The sequence below is a fragment of the Nyctereutes procyonoides genome, unplaced genomic scaffold (genome assembly GCF_905146905.1).
Source record: "Nyctereutes procyonoides isolate TBG_1078 unplaced genomic scaffold, NYPRO_anot_genome, whole genome shotgun sequence".
Lineage (NCBI taxonomy): Eukaryota > Metazoa > Chordata > Mammalia > Carnivora > Canidae > Nyctereutes > Nyctereutes procyonoides.
The window spans coordinates 3378578-3398380 of record NW_026575020.1 but is presented as its reverse complement, the minus strand read 5'-3'; the positions used below and the strand labels follow the sequence as shown (position 1 = coordinate 3398380).

At 48.8% G+C, this 19803-nt stretch overlaps 3 protein-coding genes across 3 annotated transcripts; all 3 read left to right on the top strand.

Moving 5' to 3' along the window:
- The first annotated feature begins 950 nt into the window (after positions 1 to 950).
- On the top strand, positions 951 to 7963 carry LOC129504544 (keratin-associated protein 9-1-like). Its single transcript, XM_055317285.1, has 2 exons — positions 951 to 1635; positions 6727 to 7963. Exons 1-2 carry the CDS (start codon positions 1021 to 1023, stop codon positions 7468 to 7470), a joined length of 1359 nt encoding a protein of 452 aa, XP_055173260.1. The 5' UTR covers positions 951 to 1020; the 3' UTR covers positions 7471 to 7963.
- A 4494-nt stretch (positions 7964 to 12457) lies between these two features.
- Positions 12458 to 13785, top strand: LOC129504438 (keratin-associated protein 4-12-like). Its single transcript, XM_055317139.1, has one exon. The coding sequence runs from the start codon at positions 12528 to 12530 to the stop codon at positions 13290 to 13292; it is 765 nt and encodes a 254-aa protein (XP_055173114.1). The 5' UTR covers positions 12458 to 12527; the 3' UTR covers positions 13293 to 13785.
- A 4503-nt stretch (positions 13786 to 18288) lies between these two features.
- LOC129504463 (keratin-associated protein 4-2-like) lies at positions 18289 to 19478 on the top strand. The gene has a single exon (XM_055317170.1). It carries the CDS (start codon positions 18356 to 18358, stop codon positions 18983 to 18985), a length of 630 nt encoding a protein of 209 aa, XP_055173145.1. The 5' UTR covers positions 18289 to 18355; the 3' UTR covers positions 18986 to 19478.
- The last annotated feature ends 325 nt before the right edge of the window (positions 19479 to 19803 follow it).

The following is a 19803-nucleotide window of genomic DNA, read 5'->3' as shown; positions in this document are numbered from 1 at the left end:
TGCCCGGCATGTGTAAGGCATCATCTACAGTCTACGATTTTCTCCACTCGGACCCCACATTTTCTCCTTCACGATGGCAGGCAGGCACAATTTGTGTAAAAGGAAGACAGAGGAGAAAGAAGAGGGAAAAGAGGAGGAGAAGGGATGGCACGGTGGGACGCAGGAAGAGAAAACAGTAACTGTGGAGTCAGTGCGACTAAATATCTCACTCTGCTGGTTAACAAGGTTAGGGCTAGGGTCACCGACTCATCCCAAACTGCCCCGCTTATACCACTGACAGGCCCACGGCCTGGGAAAACACTCATTTCTGGGTAAATGAGAGCAGGACTGCTGGTCACTCAGGAAGTATGTTCATGGATGCTTGTTGAGTCCTGTTTCTATCCACCTGCTCGATTCGGCCTTGACATATGGAAGACATGATGCCAGACGTCCTCCACCCAAGTGTCTTTGATTGCACTGCCCTATGCAAACGGGGTAGGGTGCTCCCAGAGACAGATGCCTGCGGGCCTCTGGAATGAGGCACTTTGGGGAAACAGACTCGGGCTCCAGCATGATTGCAATTCATCACTATGAACATATCAACATCAAGCTCCCTTCACCTCAGGGATACTCCCAGTCTGCATGCAACCCAAGTACCAGTGCTGGGCAAGGAGCACGAAACTGACTCACCAACCACTTCCCAGGAACTGCATCACGTGATCCCATGGCCCCGGAAGCAAGAACGAGGCTGCTGATGTGACCACCTTGCTTCCCTCTGACAATGCTCCTATGAGTTACTCTCAATTAAGAAACATGTTAAGCACCTACTCTCTAGGGATTCCTAACACTTAGGGAACTTCCTCTTCTACTAGGCACCAGTGACTATGGAAAACGGTATAAACAAGGGAAGTCCTGCCCATTGGTCCATACGTTGGGGGTGAGGGGGTCCAGTGTATAAAAGGCCCAGAATGGAAGGAGGCATCAGTGAGAATCTGAGAAAGTCACCTGAGACCAGAAGCCCACGCCTCCACCTGCGACACCATGAGTGAATCGTGCTGCTCCCCGTGCTGCCAGCCCACGTGCTGCAGGACCACCTGCTGCAGGACCACCTGCTGCCAGCCCAGCTGCTGTGGATCCAGCTGCTGCGAGCCTTGCTGCTGCCGCCCAACGTGCTGTCAGACCACCTGCTGCAGGACCACGTGCTGCAAGCCCGCATGCTGTGTGTCCAGCTGCTGCCAGCCCAGCTGCTGTGGGTCCAGTGGCTGCGGGTCCAGCTGCTGCGAGCCTTGCTGCAGCCGCCCAACGTGCTGTCAGACCACCTGCTGCAGGACCACGTGCTGCAAGCCCGCATGCTGTGTGTCCAGCTGCTGCCAGCCTAGCTGCTGTGGGTCCAGTGGCTGCGGGTCCAGCTGCTGCCAGCCTTGCTGCTGCCGCCCAACGTGCTGTCAGACCACCTGCTGCAGGACCACCTGCTGCAAGCCCACATGCTGTGTGTCCAGCTGCTGCCAGCCTTGCTGCCGCCCCAGTTGCTGCTGCACACCCTGCTCCCAGCCAGCTTGCTGCACCCCCGTTATCTGCAGGAGAACCTGCTACCAGCCCACCTGCTGCTGCCTGCCCGGGTGCCTAGCCCAAGGCTGTGGATCCAGCTGCTGCCAGCCTTGCTGCTGCTGAGCAACTTGTTATACACTCAGCACTCACCGGAATGTATATCCTACGCCAGTTTGCCAAAGTTCCTGTCTTACAAGAAGTTGCTCCCTCGGCTTTCCTGGGGACACACACATGCTTACACTGCCCCTGTCATCTTTCTCAGCAATGCTTATGAGTCTATGGACGGAATGCAATCTACTTCAATTTGATTGTATTCTAGTGTCTCTGGTTTACTGTAGCAATTGCTGAGCCACTCCATTTGGTCAACCCCAGACGCTGGTCCACATCCATTGATTCACACTCTCAGTCTCCGGAAAGTGATCATCACCTTTCACTTCTACAGCATGTAAACACATTCTTATGAGTGCATATTAGCTCTCCGCAGTGATCAGTACTGATCATCTTTTTAGATAGATGCATTATAGTTAGTAAGTCCTGCCAGGTTACTAAGCTCTTTGCAATGGCTTTGAACTTTCTTCCTTCCGTTCTTTCCTAATAAAATCTGTGTCATCCTGCATCCAATGTTTCTATGTTCGTGTGGTTTTTCGTGTGTGTGTGTGTGTGTGTGTGTGTTATTACAGCACTTCCTTTATGAAGTCCTTCTTGAAGTTTTACTCTATGTATACACTTAGGTAGATATGACGCCCAAAGTAAATTGAAGCTTCAATATATTTATTCTCTCATTCAGTTACCACAATTGTCCCACAAATCAGGCAGAGCCAGGATTATCATTCCATTTTCATTCTCACTTAGAGAGCAGGAAATGCTTGACCATACAGCAAATAATTGACAGAAGCAGGTCCTTTGATTTCAGGTCAAGGACATTTTTAGTTACATCTTTCTAAAAATAGAAATAATCCTGGTGATGGGGCATAAGGGAGGCATACATTGTGAGTTGTTTCCATAACAAAGGAAATAATTATAAATTTCCTATAGAGAACCATTTCAGTCTACAAACCTCTTCCTAAACATTGTTCTCAGCTTTATGACCAATATGCCTTTAAGAGTTCTGGTTAATGAAAAGGGGCTTTGCAACTTCTCTGACATGAGATTCATTAGCACATATAGTGTTCCTGGCCCTATTCTTGCCGAGGGGAACCTGTTCTTTGTTCTCATGGATTGGCGTACTGGTATCATTGCTTTTATCTCTTTTTTTTTTAAGAGTTATATATTTATTTATTCATTCATTTATTTATTTATTTATTTATTTATTTGAGAGAGAGCATGAGTGGGAAAGGCAGAGGGAGGTGGAGATAGAATCTCAAACAGACTCCCCCCATGAGCGTAGAGCCTGACCCAGGGCTCAGTCTGACAAGCCTGAGATCATGATCTGAGGCAAAACCAAGAGTGGATGCTTCTCTGAATGCGCCACCCAAGTGCCCCTCATTTCATTCATCTTAAAGAAATTGGTATGAAGAATCACCCTTGCAAGCACACAAGCTCAGGCCACAATTCCAAGGCTCTCAAACTTTGAGGCAATTTGATGTCCTGACCTGGACATTGTTCAGAGAAGAGAAGTTTGTAGAGTCCTGATAGTTGAGGTACCCATGCAGCAGGCATAGGCTGCTTTGATCCAATCACAGTCTTTAGGCGGTAAACAAAGAGAGAACGATTTCCTGTGTTCTTTTCTTGTAAGAGTTTCTTTCTTTCTTCGTGAGAGACACCGGGAGAGAGGCTGAAACATAGGCAGAGGGAGAACAGGCTCCCTGTTGGGGGGTGGATGTGGGACTCCATTCCAGGACCCCAGGATCACCACCTGAGCTGAAGGCAGATGCTCAACCACTGAGCCACCAGGCTTCCCCAACTTCCTGTGTTCTGTGAGATAAAGACACATAGGCTAGAGGAAATTCACATCCGAATTTTCAAGAAAAGGAGGATAAAGGAGAATGAAAACAAAAACGGAGCAGAAAGGATGCACTCTTCCAAATCAAGACAGATGTTAGTTAGGTTGCCTCCCCAAAGGAGGAAACCTGGATCTTTGGGTGAAGAGCTGAATAACAAAGACAACTCTGAAGGCACCCAGCAGGACAAGGATTAGGAAGGCTCTGGGCAGACAATAAAATAAGAGGTTTTGATCACGGCCACCTTCTCAAGAGATATAAAAATGCTTTGGAATAGTGAACACACTACATGTGACGGGGAGTATCGTCTTCCTAGAGGACGTATGTGGAATTCTCTGCCAGAGTACTTAAGTTCACAAGGCAGAGAACTTATGGGAAGAATTCCTGACATTTCCTGAGGACCTGCCACACGCTGGGCACTCAGAGAGATGCTTTACCTGCACACTCTTTATTTGTCATACAATCCTGGAAAGTGAGCATCACTACTTCCATATTGTGGAGCTGAGGAAACCAGTGTGGAGGAAAGTAGCTTGTTCAAAATTGCATGTGCACTGAAACTCCATCTTGTTTTCAAAAACAGCTGTTTGGTGGGCTACACGTGAAATGATGAACACAGAAATCAGTGCAACAAAACCGAGAGTCCACAAATAGACACACGTTTCTTAGGCATTGAATTTTGCAGAAAGGTGCCAATTCTATAGGCAGAGAAAGTGTAGTCTTTTAAACAAATGGTGTTGGAACAATTAAACAGACATGCCCCCCCCACTCCTCAAAATAAACTTCAACCCATCCTTCATATCATATACAACATCCGACGCAAATAGATTATAGCCCCAAATGTAAAGCCCAAAACTACAAAACTTCCAGACAGAAATCTAGGGAAACGTTCTATAGAGCTCCTAGCTTCCACCGCCACCCCATAATGGGGCCTACTTCTGTTTGGGCCAACTTCGGAGGATGCCGCTAGCTTGCATTATCCGTTTTCTGTACTACTCCCTTCAATAACTGTGCAAGTCTTCATCTCCAATTTTATCTTCAATCACTAGGTTCTCTATCGTAGACGACGATAGATCTTGGTTATGAGAATTGGAATCGTTTAGAAGACTATTTAAATTCCTGTTCTGCTACTCACCAGCTACATGTGTTGGGCAAAATATAAGCTGTATTTATGCTCCTTCATAAAACTTTCTCCTACATTTTGTGTCATCCGCCTTTTTTTTTCCATACACACACACACACAGAGAGAGAGAGACAGAGAGAGAGAGGGAGAAAGCGAGCATTGCAGGGGTGTGGGACAGAGAATGAAGGAGGGGCCGAGCGGACTCCCACTGAGCTCCCACTGAGAGAGCCTGATGCGAGCCTCAGCCCCAGGACCCAGAGATCATGACCTGAGCCAAAGTCAGACTCTGAACAAACTGAGCCACACACGTGGCCCAGGGACATTTCCTCTTGTGTGGACCCAACACCGGACTCTCTCAACCCCTCTCTCTTTGTCTCCCTTTTCTCTCCCCACAGAAACGGCCCCCCTCCCCTCCGTGGCACAACAGTTTTCCTCTCCCCCAATTCACTTAAACACCCCTCATACCTGCAGGGCCATGTCCCCCCAACCACACAGATCCTTCTTCCAACCTTCCTATCAATTTCCTGGGTGTTCCAAGTGACCTGAGCTCAATAGAACTGTGATGCAGGGATCAGGAAAGCCCATGGCCACCTCCTTCTCTGCCACTTAACTCCTCCCTCCTAATCCTTGAAGGAATTCTTAAAGTACATCCTAAGGTTCCCATGGTAGAAGTGAGGAAATCGGGACAGAGATAGGTAATGTCAGAGTTTGGTTTTTCCCAGAAGCTACTCTGAAGAACAGCATTCAGGCATGTGGTTTCTTGCGGGAGGGAGGGCAGATCCCACTGGTTGGAAGGTGGGGAAGTGATACAGGATGGAGGCCAGCGTCACAGTTTTCAACTGGCTCAATCCTGAGAAATAGATCAGAAAAGAATAGAAACAGCCATGTCAGGATTCTCCTCTTTCAGGAGCAAGGACAGCCCTGCAGTCACATACACCAACTCTCCAGAAGCATTGGTTGAGCGCTTCTGTCAGTGCGGCACACACCCAGGCAACATGACATCCTGCTGTTGCATGAAAACAGCCCGCCCCGAGGCATAGAGATGCAGATCTGCTGCTGTGTAGAAATTGTCCTGAACACAGGAAGATCTGATCTCTATGCCCGGCATGTGTAAGGCATCATCTACAGTCTACGATTTTCTCCACTCGGACCCCACATTTTCTCCTTCACGATGGCAGGCAGGCACAATTTGTGTAAAAGGAAGACAGAGGAGAAAGAAGAGGGAAAAGAGGAGGAGAAGGGATGGCACGGTGGGACGCAGGAAGAGAAAACAGTAACTGTGGAGTCAGTGCGACTAAATATCTCACTCTGCTGGTTAACAAGGTTAGGGCTAGGGTCACCGACTCATCCCAAACTGCCCCGCTTATACCACTGACAGGCCCACGGCCTGGGAAAACACTCATTTCTGGGTAAATGAGAGCAGGACTGCTGGTCACTCAGGAAGTATGTTCATGGATGCTTGTTGAGTCCTGTTTCTATCCACCTGCTCGATTCGGCCTTGACATATGGAAGACATGATGCCAGACGTCCTCCACCCAAGTGTCTTTGATTGCACTGCCCTATGCAAACGGGGTAGGGTGCTCCCAGAGACAGATGCCTGCGGGCCTCTGGAATGAGGCACTTTGGGGAAACAGACTCGGGCTCCAGCATGATTGCAATTCATCACTATGAACATATCAACATCAAGCTCCCTTCACCTCAGGGATACTCCCAGTCTGCATGCAACCCAAGTACCAGTGCTGGGCAAGGAGCACGAAACTGACTCACCAACCACTTCCCAGGAACTGCATCACGTGATCCCATGGCCCCGGAAGCAAGAACGAGGCTGCTGATGTGACCACCTTGCTTCCCTCTGACAATGTTCCTATGAGTTACTCTCAATTAAGAAACATGTTAAGCACCTACTCTCTAGGGATTCCTAACACTTAGGGAACTTCCTCTTCTACTAGGCACCAGTGACTATGGAAAACGGTATAAACAAGGGAAGTCCTGCCCATTGGTCCATACGTTGGGGGTGAGGGGGTCCAGTGTATAAAAGGCCCAGAATGGAAGGAGGCATCAGTGAGAATCTGAGAAAGTCACCTGAGACCAGAAGCCCACGCCTCCACCTGCGACACCATGAGTGAATCGTGCTGCTCCCCGTGCTGCCAGCCCACGTGCTGCAGGACCACCTGCTGCAGGACCACCTGCTGCCAGCCCAGCTGCTGTGGATCCAGCTGCTGCGAGCCTTGCTGCTGCCGCCCAACGTGCTGTCAGACCACCTGCTGCAGGACCACGTGCTGCAAGCCCGCATGCTGTGTGTCCAGCTGCTGCCAGCCCAGCTGCTGTGGGTCCAGTGGCTGCGGGTCCAGCTGCTGCGAGCCTTGCTGCAGCCGCCCAACGTGCTGTCAGACCACCTGCTGCAGGACCACGTGCTGCAAGCCCGCATGCTGTGTGTCCAGCTGCTGCCAGCCTAGCTGCTGTGGGTCCAGTGGCTGCGGGTCCAGCTGCTGCCAGCCTTGCTGCAGCCGCCCAACGTGCTGTCAGACCACCTGCTGCACGACCACCTGCTGCAAGCCCACATGCTGTGTGTCCAGCTGCTGCCAGCCTAGCTGCTGTGGGTCCAGTGGCTGCGGGTCCAGCTGCTGCCAGCCTTGCTGCTGCCGCCCAACGTGCTGTCAGACCACCTGCTGCAGGACCACCTGCTGCAAGCCCACATGCTGTGTGTCCAGCTGCTGCCAGCCTTGCTGCCGCCCCAGTTGCTGCTGCACACCCTGCTCCCAGCCAGCTTGCTGCACCCCCGTTATCTGCAGGAGAACCTGCTACCAGCCCACCTGCTGCTGCCTGCCCGGGTGCCTAGCCCAAGGCTGTGGATCCAGCTGCTGCCAGCCTTGCTGCTGCTGAGCAACTTGTTATACACTCAGCACTCACCGGAATGTATATCCTACGCCAGTTTGCCAAAGTTCCTGTCTTACAAGAAGTTGCTCCCTCGGCTTTCCTGGGGACACACACATGCTTACACTGCCCCTGTCATCTTTCTCAGCAATGCTTATGAGTCTATGGACGGAATGCAATCTACTTCAATTTGATTGTATTCTAGTGTCTCTGGTTTACTGTAGCAATTGCTGAGCCACTCCATTTGGTCAACCCCAGACGCTGGTCCACATCCATTGATTCACACTCTCAGTCTCCGGAAAGTGATCATCACCTTTCACTTCTACAGCATGTAAACACATTCTTATGAGTGCATATTAGCTCTCCGCAGTGATCAGTACTGATCATCTTTTTAGATAGATGCATTATAGTTAGTAAGTCCTGCCAGGTTACTAAGCTCTTTGCAATGGCTTTGAACTTTCTTCCTTCCGTTCTTTCCTAATAAAATCTGTGTCATCCTGCATCCAATGTTTCTATGTTCGTGTGGTTTTTCGTGTGTGTGTGTGTGTGTGTGTGTGTTATTACAGCACTTCCTTTATGAAGTCCTTCTTGAAGTTTTACTCTATGTATACACTTAGGTAGATATGACGCCCAAAGTAAATTGAAGCTTCAATATATTTATTATCTCATTCAGTTACCACAATTGTCCCACAAATCAGGCAGAGCCAGGATTATCATTCCATTTTCATTCTCACTTAGAGAGCAGGAAATGCTTGACCATACAGCAAATAATTGACAGAAGCAGGTCCTTTGATTTCAGGTCAAGGACATTTTTAGTTACATCTTTCTAAAAATAGAAATAATCCTGGTGATGGGGCATAAGGGAGGCATACATTGTGAGTTGTTTCCATAGCAAAGGAAATAATTATAAATTTCCTATAGAGAACCATTTCAGTCTACAAACCTCTTCCTAAACATTGTTCTCAGCTTTATGACCAATATGCCTTTAAGAGTTCTGGTTAATGAAAAGGGGCTTTGCAACTTCTCTGACATGAGATTCATTAGCACATATAGTGTTCCTGGCCCTATTCTTGCCGAGGGGAACCTGTTCTTTGTTGTCATGGATTGGCGTACTGGTATCATTGCTTTTATCTCTTTTTTTTTTAAGAGTTATATATTTATTTATTCATTCATTTATTTATTTATTTATTTATTTATTTATTTGAGAGAGAGCATGAGCGGGAAGGCAGAGGGAGGTGGAGATAGAATCTCAAACAGACTCCCCCCATGAGCGTAGAGCCTGACCCAGGGCTCAGTCTGACAAGCCTGAGATCATGATCTGAGGCAAAACCAAGAGTGGATGCTTCTCTGAATGCGCCACCCAAGTGCCCCTCATTTCATTCATCTTAAAGAAATTGGTATGAAGAATCACCCTTGCAAGCACACAAGCTCAGGCCACAATTCCAAGGCTCTCAAACTTTGAGGCAATTTGATGTCCTGACCTGGACATTGTTCAGAGAAGAGAAGTTTGTAGAGTCCTGATAGTTGAGGTACCCATGCAGCAGGCATAGGCTGCTTTGATCCAATCACAGTCTTTAGGCGGTAAACAAAGAGAGAACGATTTCCTGTGTTCTTTTCTTGTAAGATTTTCTTTCTTTCTTCGTGAGAGACACCGGGAGAGAGGCTGAAACATAGGCAGAGGGAGAACAGGCTCCCTGTTGGGGGGTGGATGTGGGACTCCATTCCAGGACCCCAGGATCACCACCTGAGCTGAAGGCAGATGCTCAACCACTGAGCCACCAGGCTTCCCCAACTTCCTGTGTTCTGTGAGATAAAGACACATAGGCTAGAGGAAATTCACATCCGAATTTTCAAGAAAAGGAGGATAAAGGAGAATGAAAACAAAAACGGAGCAGAAAGGATGCACTCTTCCAAATCAAGACAGATGTTAGTTAGGTTGCCTCCCCAAAGGAGGAAACCTGGATCTTTGGGTGAAGAGCTGAATAACAAAGACAACTCTGAAGGCACCCAGCAGGACAAGGATTAGGAAGGCTCTGGGCAGACAATAAAATAAGAGGTTTTGATCACGGCCACCTTCTCAAGAGATATAAAAATGCTTTGGAATAGTGAACACACTACATGTGACGGGGAGTATCGTCTTCCTAGAGGACGTATGTGGAATTCTCTGCCAGAGTACTTAAGTTCACAAGGCAGAGAACTTATGGGAAGAATTCCTGACATTTCCTGAGGACCTGCCACACGCTGGGCACTCAGAGAGATGCTTTACCTGCACACTCTTTATTTGTCATACAATCCTGGAAAGTGAGCATCACTACTTCCATATTGTGGAGCTGAGGAAACCAGTGTGGAGGAAAGTAGCTTGTTCAAAATTGCATGTGCACTGAAACTCCATCTTGTTTTCAAAAACAGCTGTTTGGTGGGCTACACGTGAAATGATGAACACAGAAATCAGTGCAACAAAACCGAGAGTCCACAAATAGACACACGTTTCTTAGGCATTGAATTTTGCAGAAAGGTGCCAATTCTATAGGCAGAGAAAGTGTAGTCTTTTAAACAAATGGTGTTGGAACAATTAAACAGACATGCCCCCCCCACTCCTCAAAATAAACTTCAACCCATACTTCATATCATATACAACATCCGACGCAAATAGATTATAGCCCCAAATGTAAAGCCCAAAACTACAAAACTTCCAGACAGAAATCTAGGGAAACGTTCTATAGAGCTCCTAGCTTCCACCGCCACCCCATAATGGGGCCTACTTCTGTTTGGGCCAACTTCGGAGGATGCCGCTAGCTTGCATTATCCGTTTTCTGTACTACTCCCTTCAATAACTGTGCAAGTCTTCATCTCCAATTTTATCTTCAATCACTAGGTTCTCTATCGTAGACGACGATAGATCTTGGTTATGAGAATTGGAATCGTTTAGAAGACTATTTAAATTCCTGTTCTGCTACTCACCAGCTACATGTGTTGGGCAAAATATAAGCTGTATTTATGCTCCTTCATAAAACTTTCTCCTACATTTTGTGTCATCCGCCTTTTTTTTTCCATACACACACACACACAGAGAGAGAGAGACAGAGAGAGAGAGGGAGAAAGCGAGCATTGCAGGGGTGTGGGACAGAGAATGAAGGAGGGGCCGAGCGGACTCCCACTGAGCTCCCACTGAGAGAGCCTGATGCGAGCCTCAGCCCCAGGACCCAGAGATCATGACCTGAGCCAAAGTCAGACTCTGAACAAACTGAGCCACACACGTGGCCCAGGGACATTTCCTCTTGTGTGGACCCAACACCGGACTCTCTCAACCCCTCTCTCTTTGTCTCCCTTTTCTCTCCCCACAGAAACGGCCCCCCTCCCCTCCGTGGCACAACAGTTTTCCTCTCCCCCAATTCACTTAAACACCCCTCATACCTGCAGGGCCATGTCCCCCCAACCACACAGATCCTTCTTCCAACCTTCCTATCAATTTCCTGGGTGTTCCAAGTGACCTGAGCTCAATAGAACTGTGATGCAGGGATCAGGAAAGCCCATGGCCACCTCCTTCTCTGCCACTTAACTCCTCCCTCCTAATCCTTGAAGGAATTCTTAAAGTACATCCTAAGGTTCCCATGGTAGAAGTGAGGAAATCGGGACAGAGATAGGTAATGTCAGAGTTTGGTTTTTCCCAGAAGCTACTCTGAAGAACAGCATTCAGGCATGTGGTTTCTTGCGGGAGGGAGGGCAGATCCCACTGGTTGGAAGGTGGGGAAGTGATACAGGATGGAGGCCAGCGTCACAGTTTTCAACTGGCTCAATCCTGAGAAATAGATCAGAAAAGAATAGAAACAGCCATGTCAGGATTCTCCTCTTTCAGGAGCAAGGACAGCCCTGCAGTCACATACACCAACTCTCCAGAAGCATTGGTTGAGCGCTTCTGTCAGTGCGGCACACACCCAGGCAACATGACATCCTGCTGTTGCATGAAAACAGCCCGCCCCGAGGCATAGAGATGCAGATCTGCTGCTGTGTAGAAATTGTCCTGAACACAGGAAGATCTGATCTCTATGCCCGGCATGTGTAAGGCATCATCTACAGTCTACGATTTTCTCCACTCGGACCCCACATTTTCTCCTTCACGATGGCAGGCAGGCACAATTTGTGTAAAAGGAAGACAGAGGAGAAAGAAGAGGGAAAAGAGGAGGAGAAGGGATGGCACGGTGGGACGCAGGAAGAGAAAACAGTAACTGTGGAGTCAGTGCGACTAAATATCTCACTCTGCTGGTTAACAAGGTTAGGGCTAGGGTCACCGACTCATCCCAAACTGCCCCGCTTATACCACTGACAGGCCCACGGCCTGGGAAAACACTCATTTCTGGGTAAATGAGAGCAGGACTGCTGGTCACTCAGGAAGTATGTTCATGGATGCTTGTTGAGTCCTGTTTCTATCCACCTGCTCGATTCGGCCTTGACATATGGAAGACATGATGCCAGACGTCCTCCACCCAAGTGTCTTTGATTGCACTGCCCTATGCAAACGGGGTAGGGTGCTCCCAGAGACAGATGCCTGCGGGCCTCTGGAATGAGGCACTTTGGGGAAACAGACTCGGGCTCCAGCATGATTGCAATTCATCACTATGAACATATCAACATCAAGCTCCCTTCACCTCAGGGATACTCCCAGTCTGCATGCAACCCAAGTACCAGTGCTGGGCAAGGAGCACGAAACTGACTCACCAACCACTTCCCAGGAACTGCATCACGTGATCCCATGGCCCCGGAAGCAAGAACGAGGCTGCTGATGTGACCACCTTGCTTCCCTCTGACAATGTTCCTATGAGTTACTCTCAATTAAGAAACATGTTAAGCACCTACTCTCTAGGGATTCCTAACACTTAGGGAACTTCCTCTTCTACTAGGCACCAGTGACTATGGAAAACGGTATAAACAAGGGAAGTCCTGCCCATTGGTCCATACGTTGGGGTGAGGGGGTCCAGTGTATAAAAGGCCCAGAATGGAAGGAGGCATCAGTGAGAATCTGAGAAAGTCACCTGAGACCAGAAGCCCACGCCTCCACCTGCGACACCATGAGTGAATCGTGCTGCTCCCCGTGCTGCCAGCCCACGTGCTGCAGGACCACCTGCTGCAGGACCACCTGCTGCCAGCCCAGCTGCTGTGGATCCAGCTGCTGCGAGCCTTGCTGCTGCCGCCCAACGTGCTGTCAGACCACCTGCTGCAGGACCACGTGCTGCAAGCCCGCATGCTGTGTGTCCAGCTGCTGCCAGCCCAGCTGCTGTGGGTCCAGTGGCTGCGGGTCCAGCTGCTGCGAGCCTTGCTGCAGCCGCCCAACGTGCTGTCAGACCACCTGCTGCAGGACCACGTGCTGCAAGCCCGCATGCTGTGTGTCCAGCTGCTGCCAGCCTAGCTGCTGTGGGTCCAGTGGCTGCGGGTCCAGCTGCTGCGAGCCTTGCTGCAGCCGCCCAACGTGCTGTCAGACCACCTGCTGCAGGACCACGTGCTGCAAGCCCGCATGCTGTGTGTCCAGCTGCTGCCAGCCTAGCTGCTGTGGGTCCAGTGGCTGCGGGTCCAGCTGCTGCCAGCCTTGCTGCTGCCGCCCAACGTGCTGTCAGACCACCTGCTGCAGGACCACCTGCTGCAAGCCCACATGCTGTGTGTCCAGCTGCTGCCAGCCTTGCTGCCGCCCCAGTTGCTGCTGCACACCCTGCTCCCAGCCAGCTTGCTGCACCCCCGTTATCTGCAGGAGAACCTGCTACCAGCCCACCTGCTGCTGCCTGCCCGGGTGCCTAGCCCAAGGCTGTGGATCCAGCTGCTGCCAGCCTTGCTGCTGCTGAGCAACTTGTTATACACTCAGCACTCACCGGAATGTATATCCTACGCCAGTTTGCCAAAGTTCCTGTCTTACAAGAAGTTGCTCCCTCGGCTTTCCTGGGGACACACACATGCTTACACTGCCCCTGTCATCTTTCTCAGCAATGCTTATGAGTCTATGGACGGAATGCAATCTACTTCAATTTGATTGTATTCTAGTGTCTCTGGTTTACTGTAGCAATTGCTGAGCCACTCCATTTGGTCAACCCCAGACGCTGGTCCACATCCATTGATTCACACTCTCAGTCTCCGGAAAGTGATCATCACCTTTCACTTCTACAGCATGTAAACACATTCTTATGAGTGCATATTAGCTCTCCGCAGTGATCAGTACTGATCATCTTTTTAGATAGATGCATTATAGTTAGTAAGTCCTGCCAGGTTACTAAGCTCTTTGCAATGGCTTTGAACTTTCTTCCTTCCGTTCTTTCCTAATAAAATCTGTGTCATCCTGCATCCAATGTTTCTATGTTCGTGTGGTTTTTCGTGTGTGTGTGTGTGTGTGTGTGTGTTATTACAGCACTTCCTTTATGAAGTCCTTCTTGAAGTTTTACTCTATGTATACACTTAGGTAGATATGACGCCCAAAGTAAATTGAAGCTTCAATATATTTATTATCTCATTCAGTTACCACAATTGTCCCACAAATCAGGCAGAGCCAGGATTATCATTCCATTTTCATTCTCACTTAGAGAGCAGGAAATGCTTGACCATACAGCAAATAATTGACAGAAGCAGGTCCTTTGATTTCAGGTCAAGGACATTTTTAGTTACATCTTTCTAAAAATAGAAATAATCCTGGTGATGGGGCATAAGGGAGGCATACATTGTGAGTTGTTTCCATAACAAAGGAAATAATTATAAATTTCCTATAGAGAACCATTTCAGTCTACAAACCTCTTCCTAAACATTGTTCTCAGCTTTATGACCAATATGCCTTTAAGAGTTCTGGTTAATGAAAAGGGGCTTTGCAACTTCTCTGACATCAGATTCATTAGCACATATAGTGTTCCTGGCCCTATTCTTGCCGAGGGGAACCTGTTCTTTGTTGTCATGGATTGGCGTACTGGTATCATTGCTTTTATCTCTTTTTTTTTTAAGAGTTATATATTTATTTATTCATTCATTTATTTATTTATTTATTTATTTATTTATTTATTTGAGAGAGAGCATGAGTGGGAAAGGCAGAGGGAGGTGGAGATAGAATCTCAAACAGACTCCCCCCATGAGCGTAGAGCCTGACCCAGGGCTCAGTCTGACAAGCCTGAGATCATGATCTGAGGCAAAACCAAGAGTGGATGCTTCTCTGAATGCGCCACCCAAGTGCCCCTCATTTCATTCATCTTAAAGAAATTGGTATGAAGAATCACCCTTGCAAGCACACAAGCTCAGGCCACAATTCCAAGGCTCTCAAACTTTGAGGCAATTTGATGTCCTGACCTGGACATTGTTCAGAGAAGAGAAGTTTGTAGAGTCCTGATAGTTGAGGTACCCATGCAGCAGGCATAGGCTGCTTTGATCCAATCACAGTCTTTAGGCGGTAAACAAAGAGAGAACGATTTCCTGTGTTCTTTTCTTGTAAGAGTTTCTTTCTTTCTTCGTGAGAGACACCGGGAGAGAGGCTGAAACATAGGCAGAGGGAGAACAGGCTCCCTGTTGGGGGGTGGATGTGGGACTCCATTCCAGGACCCCAGGATCACCACCTGAGCTGAAGGCAGATGCTCAACCACTGAGCCACCAGGCTTCCCCAACTTCCTGTGTTCTGTGAGATAAAGACACATAGGCTAGAGGAAATTCACATCCGAATTTTCAAGAAAAGGAGGATAAAGGAGAATGAAAACAAAAACGGAGCAGAAAGGATGCACTCTTCCAAATCAAGACAGATGTTAGTTAGGTTGCCTCCCCAAAGGAGGAAACCTGGATCTTTGGGTGAAGAGCTGAATAACAAAGACAACTCTGAAGGCACCCAGCAGGACAAGGATTAGGAAGGCTCTGGGCAGAAAATAAAATAAGAGGTTTTGATCACGGCCACCTTCTCAAGAGATATAAAAATGCTTTGGAATAGTGAACACACTACATGTGACGGGGAGTATCGTCTTCCTAGAGGACGTATGTGGAATTCTCTGCCAGAGTACTTAAGTTCACAAGGCAGAGAACTTATGGGAAGAATTCCTGACATTTCCTGAGGACCTGCCACACGCTGGGCACTCAGAGAGATGCTTTACCTGCACACTCTTTATTTGTCATACAATCCTGGAAAGTGAGCATCACTACTTCCATATTGTGGAGCTGAGGAAACCAGTGTGGAGGAAAGTAGCTTGTTCAAAATTGCATGTGCACTGAAACTCCATCTTGTTTTCAAAAACAGCTGTTTGGTGGGCTACACGTGAAATGATGAACACAGAAATCAGTGCAACAAAACCGAGAGTCCACAAATAGACACACGTTTCTTAGGCATTGAATTTTGCAGAAAGGTGCCAATTCTATAGGCAGAGAAAGTGTAGTCTTTTAAACAAATGGTGTTGGAACAATTAAACAGACATGCCCCCCCCACTCCTCAAAATAAACTTCAACCCATCCTTCATATCATATACAACATCCGACGCAAATAGATTATAGCCCCAAATGTAAAGCCCAAAACTACAAAACTTCCAGACAGAAATCTAGGGAAACGTTCTATAGAGCTCCTAGCTTCCACCGCCACCCCATAATGGGGCCTACTTCTGTTTGGGCCAACTTCGGAGGATGCCGCTAGCTTGCATTATCCGTTTTCTGTACTACTCCCTTCAATAACTGTGCAAGTCTTCATCTCCAATTTTATCTTCAATCACTAGGTTCTCTATCGTAGACGACGATAGATCTTGGTTATGAGAATTGGAATCGTTTAGAAGACTATTTAAATTCCTGTTCTGCTACTCACCAGCTACATGTGTTGGGCAAAATATAAGCTGTATTTATGCTCCTTCATAAAACTTTCTCCTACATTTTGTGTCATCCGCCTTTTTTTTTCCATACACACACACACACAGAGAGAGAGAGACAGAGAGAGAGAGGGAGAAAGCGAGCATTGCAGGGGTGTGGGACAGAGAATGAAGGAGGGGCCGAGCGGACTCCCACTGAGCTCCCACTGAGAGAGCCTGATGCGAGCCTCAGCCCCAGGACCCAGAGATCATGACCTGAGCCAAAGTCAGACTCTGAACAAACTGAGCCACACACGTGGCCCAGGGACATTTCCTCTTGTGTGGACCCAACACCGGACTCTCTCAACCCCTCTCTCTTTGTCTCCCTTTTCTCTCCCCACAGAAACGGCCCCCCTCCCCTCCGTGGCACAACAGTTTTCCTCTCCCCCAATTCACTTAAACACCCCTCATACCTGCAGGGCCATGTCCCCCCAACCACACAGATCCTTCTTCCAACCTTCCTATCAATTTCCTGGGTGTTCCAAGTGACCTGAGCTCAATAGAACTGTGATGCAGGGATCAGGAAAGCCCATGGCCACCTCCTTCTCTGCCACTTAACTCCTCCCTCCTAATCCTTGAAGGAATTCTTAAAGTACATCCTAAGGTTCCCATGGTAGAAGTGAGGAAATCGGGACAGAGATAGGTAATGTCAGAGTTTGGTTTTTCCCAGAAGCTACTCTGAAGAACAGCATTCAGGCATGTGGTTTCTTGCGGGAGGGAGGGCAGATCCCACTGGTTGGAAGGTGGGGAAGTGATACAGGATGGAGGCCAGCGTCACAGTTTTCAACTGGCTCAATCCTGAGAAATAGATCAGAAAAGAATAGAAACAGCCATGTCAGGATTCTCCTCTTTCAGGAGCAAGGACAGCCCTGCAGTCACATACACCAACTCTCCAGAAGCATTGGTTGAGCGCTTCTGTCAGTGCGGCACACACCCAGGCAACATGACATCCTGCTGTTGCATGAAAACAGCCCGCCCCGAGGCATAGAGATGCAGATCTGCTGCTGTGTAGAAATTGTCCTGAACACAGGAAGATCTGATCTCTATGCCCGGCATGTGTAAGGCATCATCTACAGTCTACGATTTTCTCCACTCGGACCCCACATTTTCTCCTTCACGATGGCAGGCAGGCACAATTTGTGTAAAAGGAAGACAGAGGAGAAAGAAGAGGGAAAAGAGGAGGAGAAGGGATGGCACGGTGGGACGCAGGAAGAGAAAACAGTAACTGTGGAGTCAGTGCGACTAAATATCTCACTCTGCTGGTTAACAAGGTTAGGGCTAGGGTCACCGACTCATCCCAAACTGCCCCGCTTAAACCACTGACAGGCCCACGGCCTGGGAAAACACTCATTTCTGGGTAAATGAGAGCAGGACTGCTGGTCACTCAGGAAGTATGTTCATGGATGCTTGTTGAGTCCTGTTTCTATCCACCTGCTCGATTCGGCCTTGACATATGGAAGACATGATGCCAGACGTCCTCCACCCAAGTGTCTTTGATTGCACTGCCCTATGCAAACGGGGTAGGGTGCTCCCAGAGACAGATGCCTGCGGGCCTCTGGAATGAGGCACTTTGGGGAAACAGACTCGGGCTCCAGCATGATTGCAATTCATCACTATGAACATATCAACATCAAGCTCCCTTCACCTCAGGGATACTCCCAGTCTGCATGCAACCCAAGTACCAGTGCTGGGCAAGGAGCACGAAACTGACTCACCAACCACTTCCCAGGAACTGCATCACGTGATCCCATGGCCCCGGAAGCAAGAACGAGGCTGCTGATGTGACCACCTTGCTTCCCTCTGACAATGCTCCTATGAGTTACTCTCAATTAAGAAACATGTTAAGCACCTACTCTCTAGGGATTCCTAACACTTAGGGAACTTCCTCTTCTACTAGGCACCAGTGACTATGGAAAACGGTATAAACAAGGGAAGTCCTGCCCATTGGTCCATACGTTGGGGGTGAGGGGGTCCAGTGTATAAAAGGCCCAGAATGGAAGGAGGCATCAGTGAGAATCTGAGAAAGTCACCTGAGACCAGAAGCCCACGCCTCCACCTGCGACACCATGAGTGAATCGTGCTGCTCCCCGTGCTGCCAGCCCACGTGCTGCAGGACCACCTGCTGCAGGACCACCTGCTGCCAGCCCAGCTGCTGTGGATCCAGCTGCTGCGAGCCTTGCTGCTGCCGCCCAACGTGCTGTCAGACCACCTGCTGCAGGACCACGTGCTGCAAGCCCGCATGCTGTGTGTCCAGCTGCTGCCAGCCCAGCTGCTGTGGGTCCAGTGGCTGCGGGTCCAGCTGCTGCGAGCCTTGCTGCAGCCGCCCAACGTGCTGTCAGACCACCTGCTGCAGGACCACGTGCTGCAAGCCCGCATGCTGTGTGTCCAGCTGCTGCCAGCCTAGCTGCTGTGGGTCCAGTGGCTGCGGGTCCAGCTGCTGCCAGCCTTGCTGCTGCCGCCCAACGTGCTGTCAGACCACCTGCTGCAGGACCACCTGCTGCAAGCCCACATGCTGTGTGTCCAGCTGCTGCCAGCCTTGCTGCCGCCCCAGTTGCTGCTGCACACCCTGCTCCCAGCCAGCTTGCTGCACCCCCGTTATCTGCAGGAGAACCTGCTACCAGCCCACCTGCTGCTGCCTGCCCGGGTGCCTAGCCCAAGGCTGTGGATCCAGCTGCTGCCAGCCTTGCTGCTGCTGAGCAACTTGTTATACACTCAGCACTCACCGGAATGTATATCCTACGCCAGTTTGCCAAAGTTCCTGTCTTACAAGAAGTTGCTCCCTCGGCTTTCCTGGGGACACACACATGCTTACACTGCCCCTGTCATCTTTCTCAGCAATGCTTATGAGTCTATGGACGGAATGCAATCTACTTCAATTTGATTGTATTCTAGTGTCTCTGGTTTACTGTAGCAATTGCTGAGCCACTCCATTTGGTCAACCCCAGACGCTGGTCCACATCCATTGATTCACACTCTCAGTCTCCGGAAAGTGATCATCACCTTTCACTTCTACAGCATGTAAACACATTCTTATGAGTGCATATTAGCTCTCCGCAGTGATCAGTACTGATCATCTTTTTAGATAGATGCATTATAGTTAGTAAGTCCTGCCAGGTTACTAAGCTCTTTGCAATGGCTTTGAACTTTCTTCCTTCCGTTCTTTCCTAATAAAATCTGTGTCATCCTGCATCCAATGTTTCTATGTTCGTGTGGTTTTTCATGTGTGTGTGTGTGTGTGTGTGTGTTATTACAGCACTTCCTTTATGAAGTCCTTCTTGAAGTTTTACTCTATGTATACACTTAGGTAGATATGACGCCCAAAGTAAATTGAAGCTTCAATATATTTATTATCTCATTCAGTTACCACAATTGTCCCACAAATCAGGCAGAGCCAGGATTATCATTCCATTTTCATTCTCACTTAGAGAGCAGGAAATGCTTGACCATACAGCAAATAATTGACAGAAGCAGGTCCTTTGATTTCAGGTCAAGGACATTTTTAGTTACATCTTTC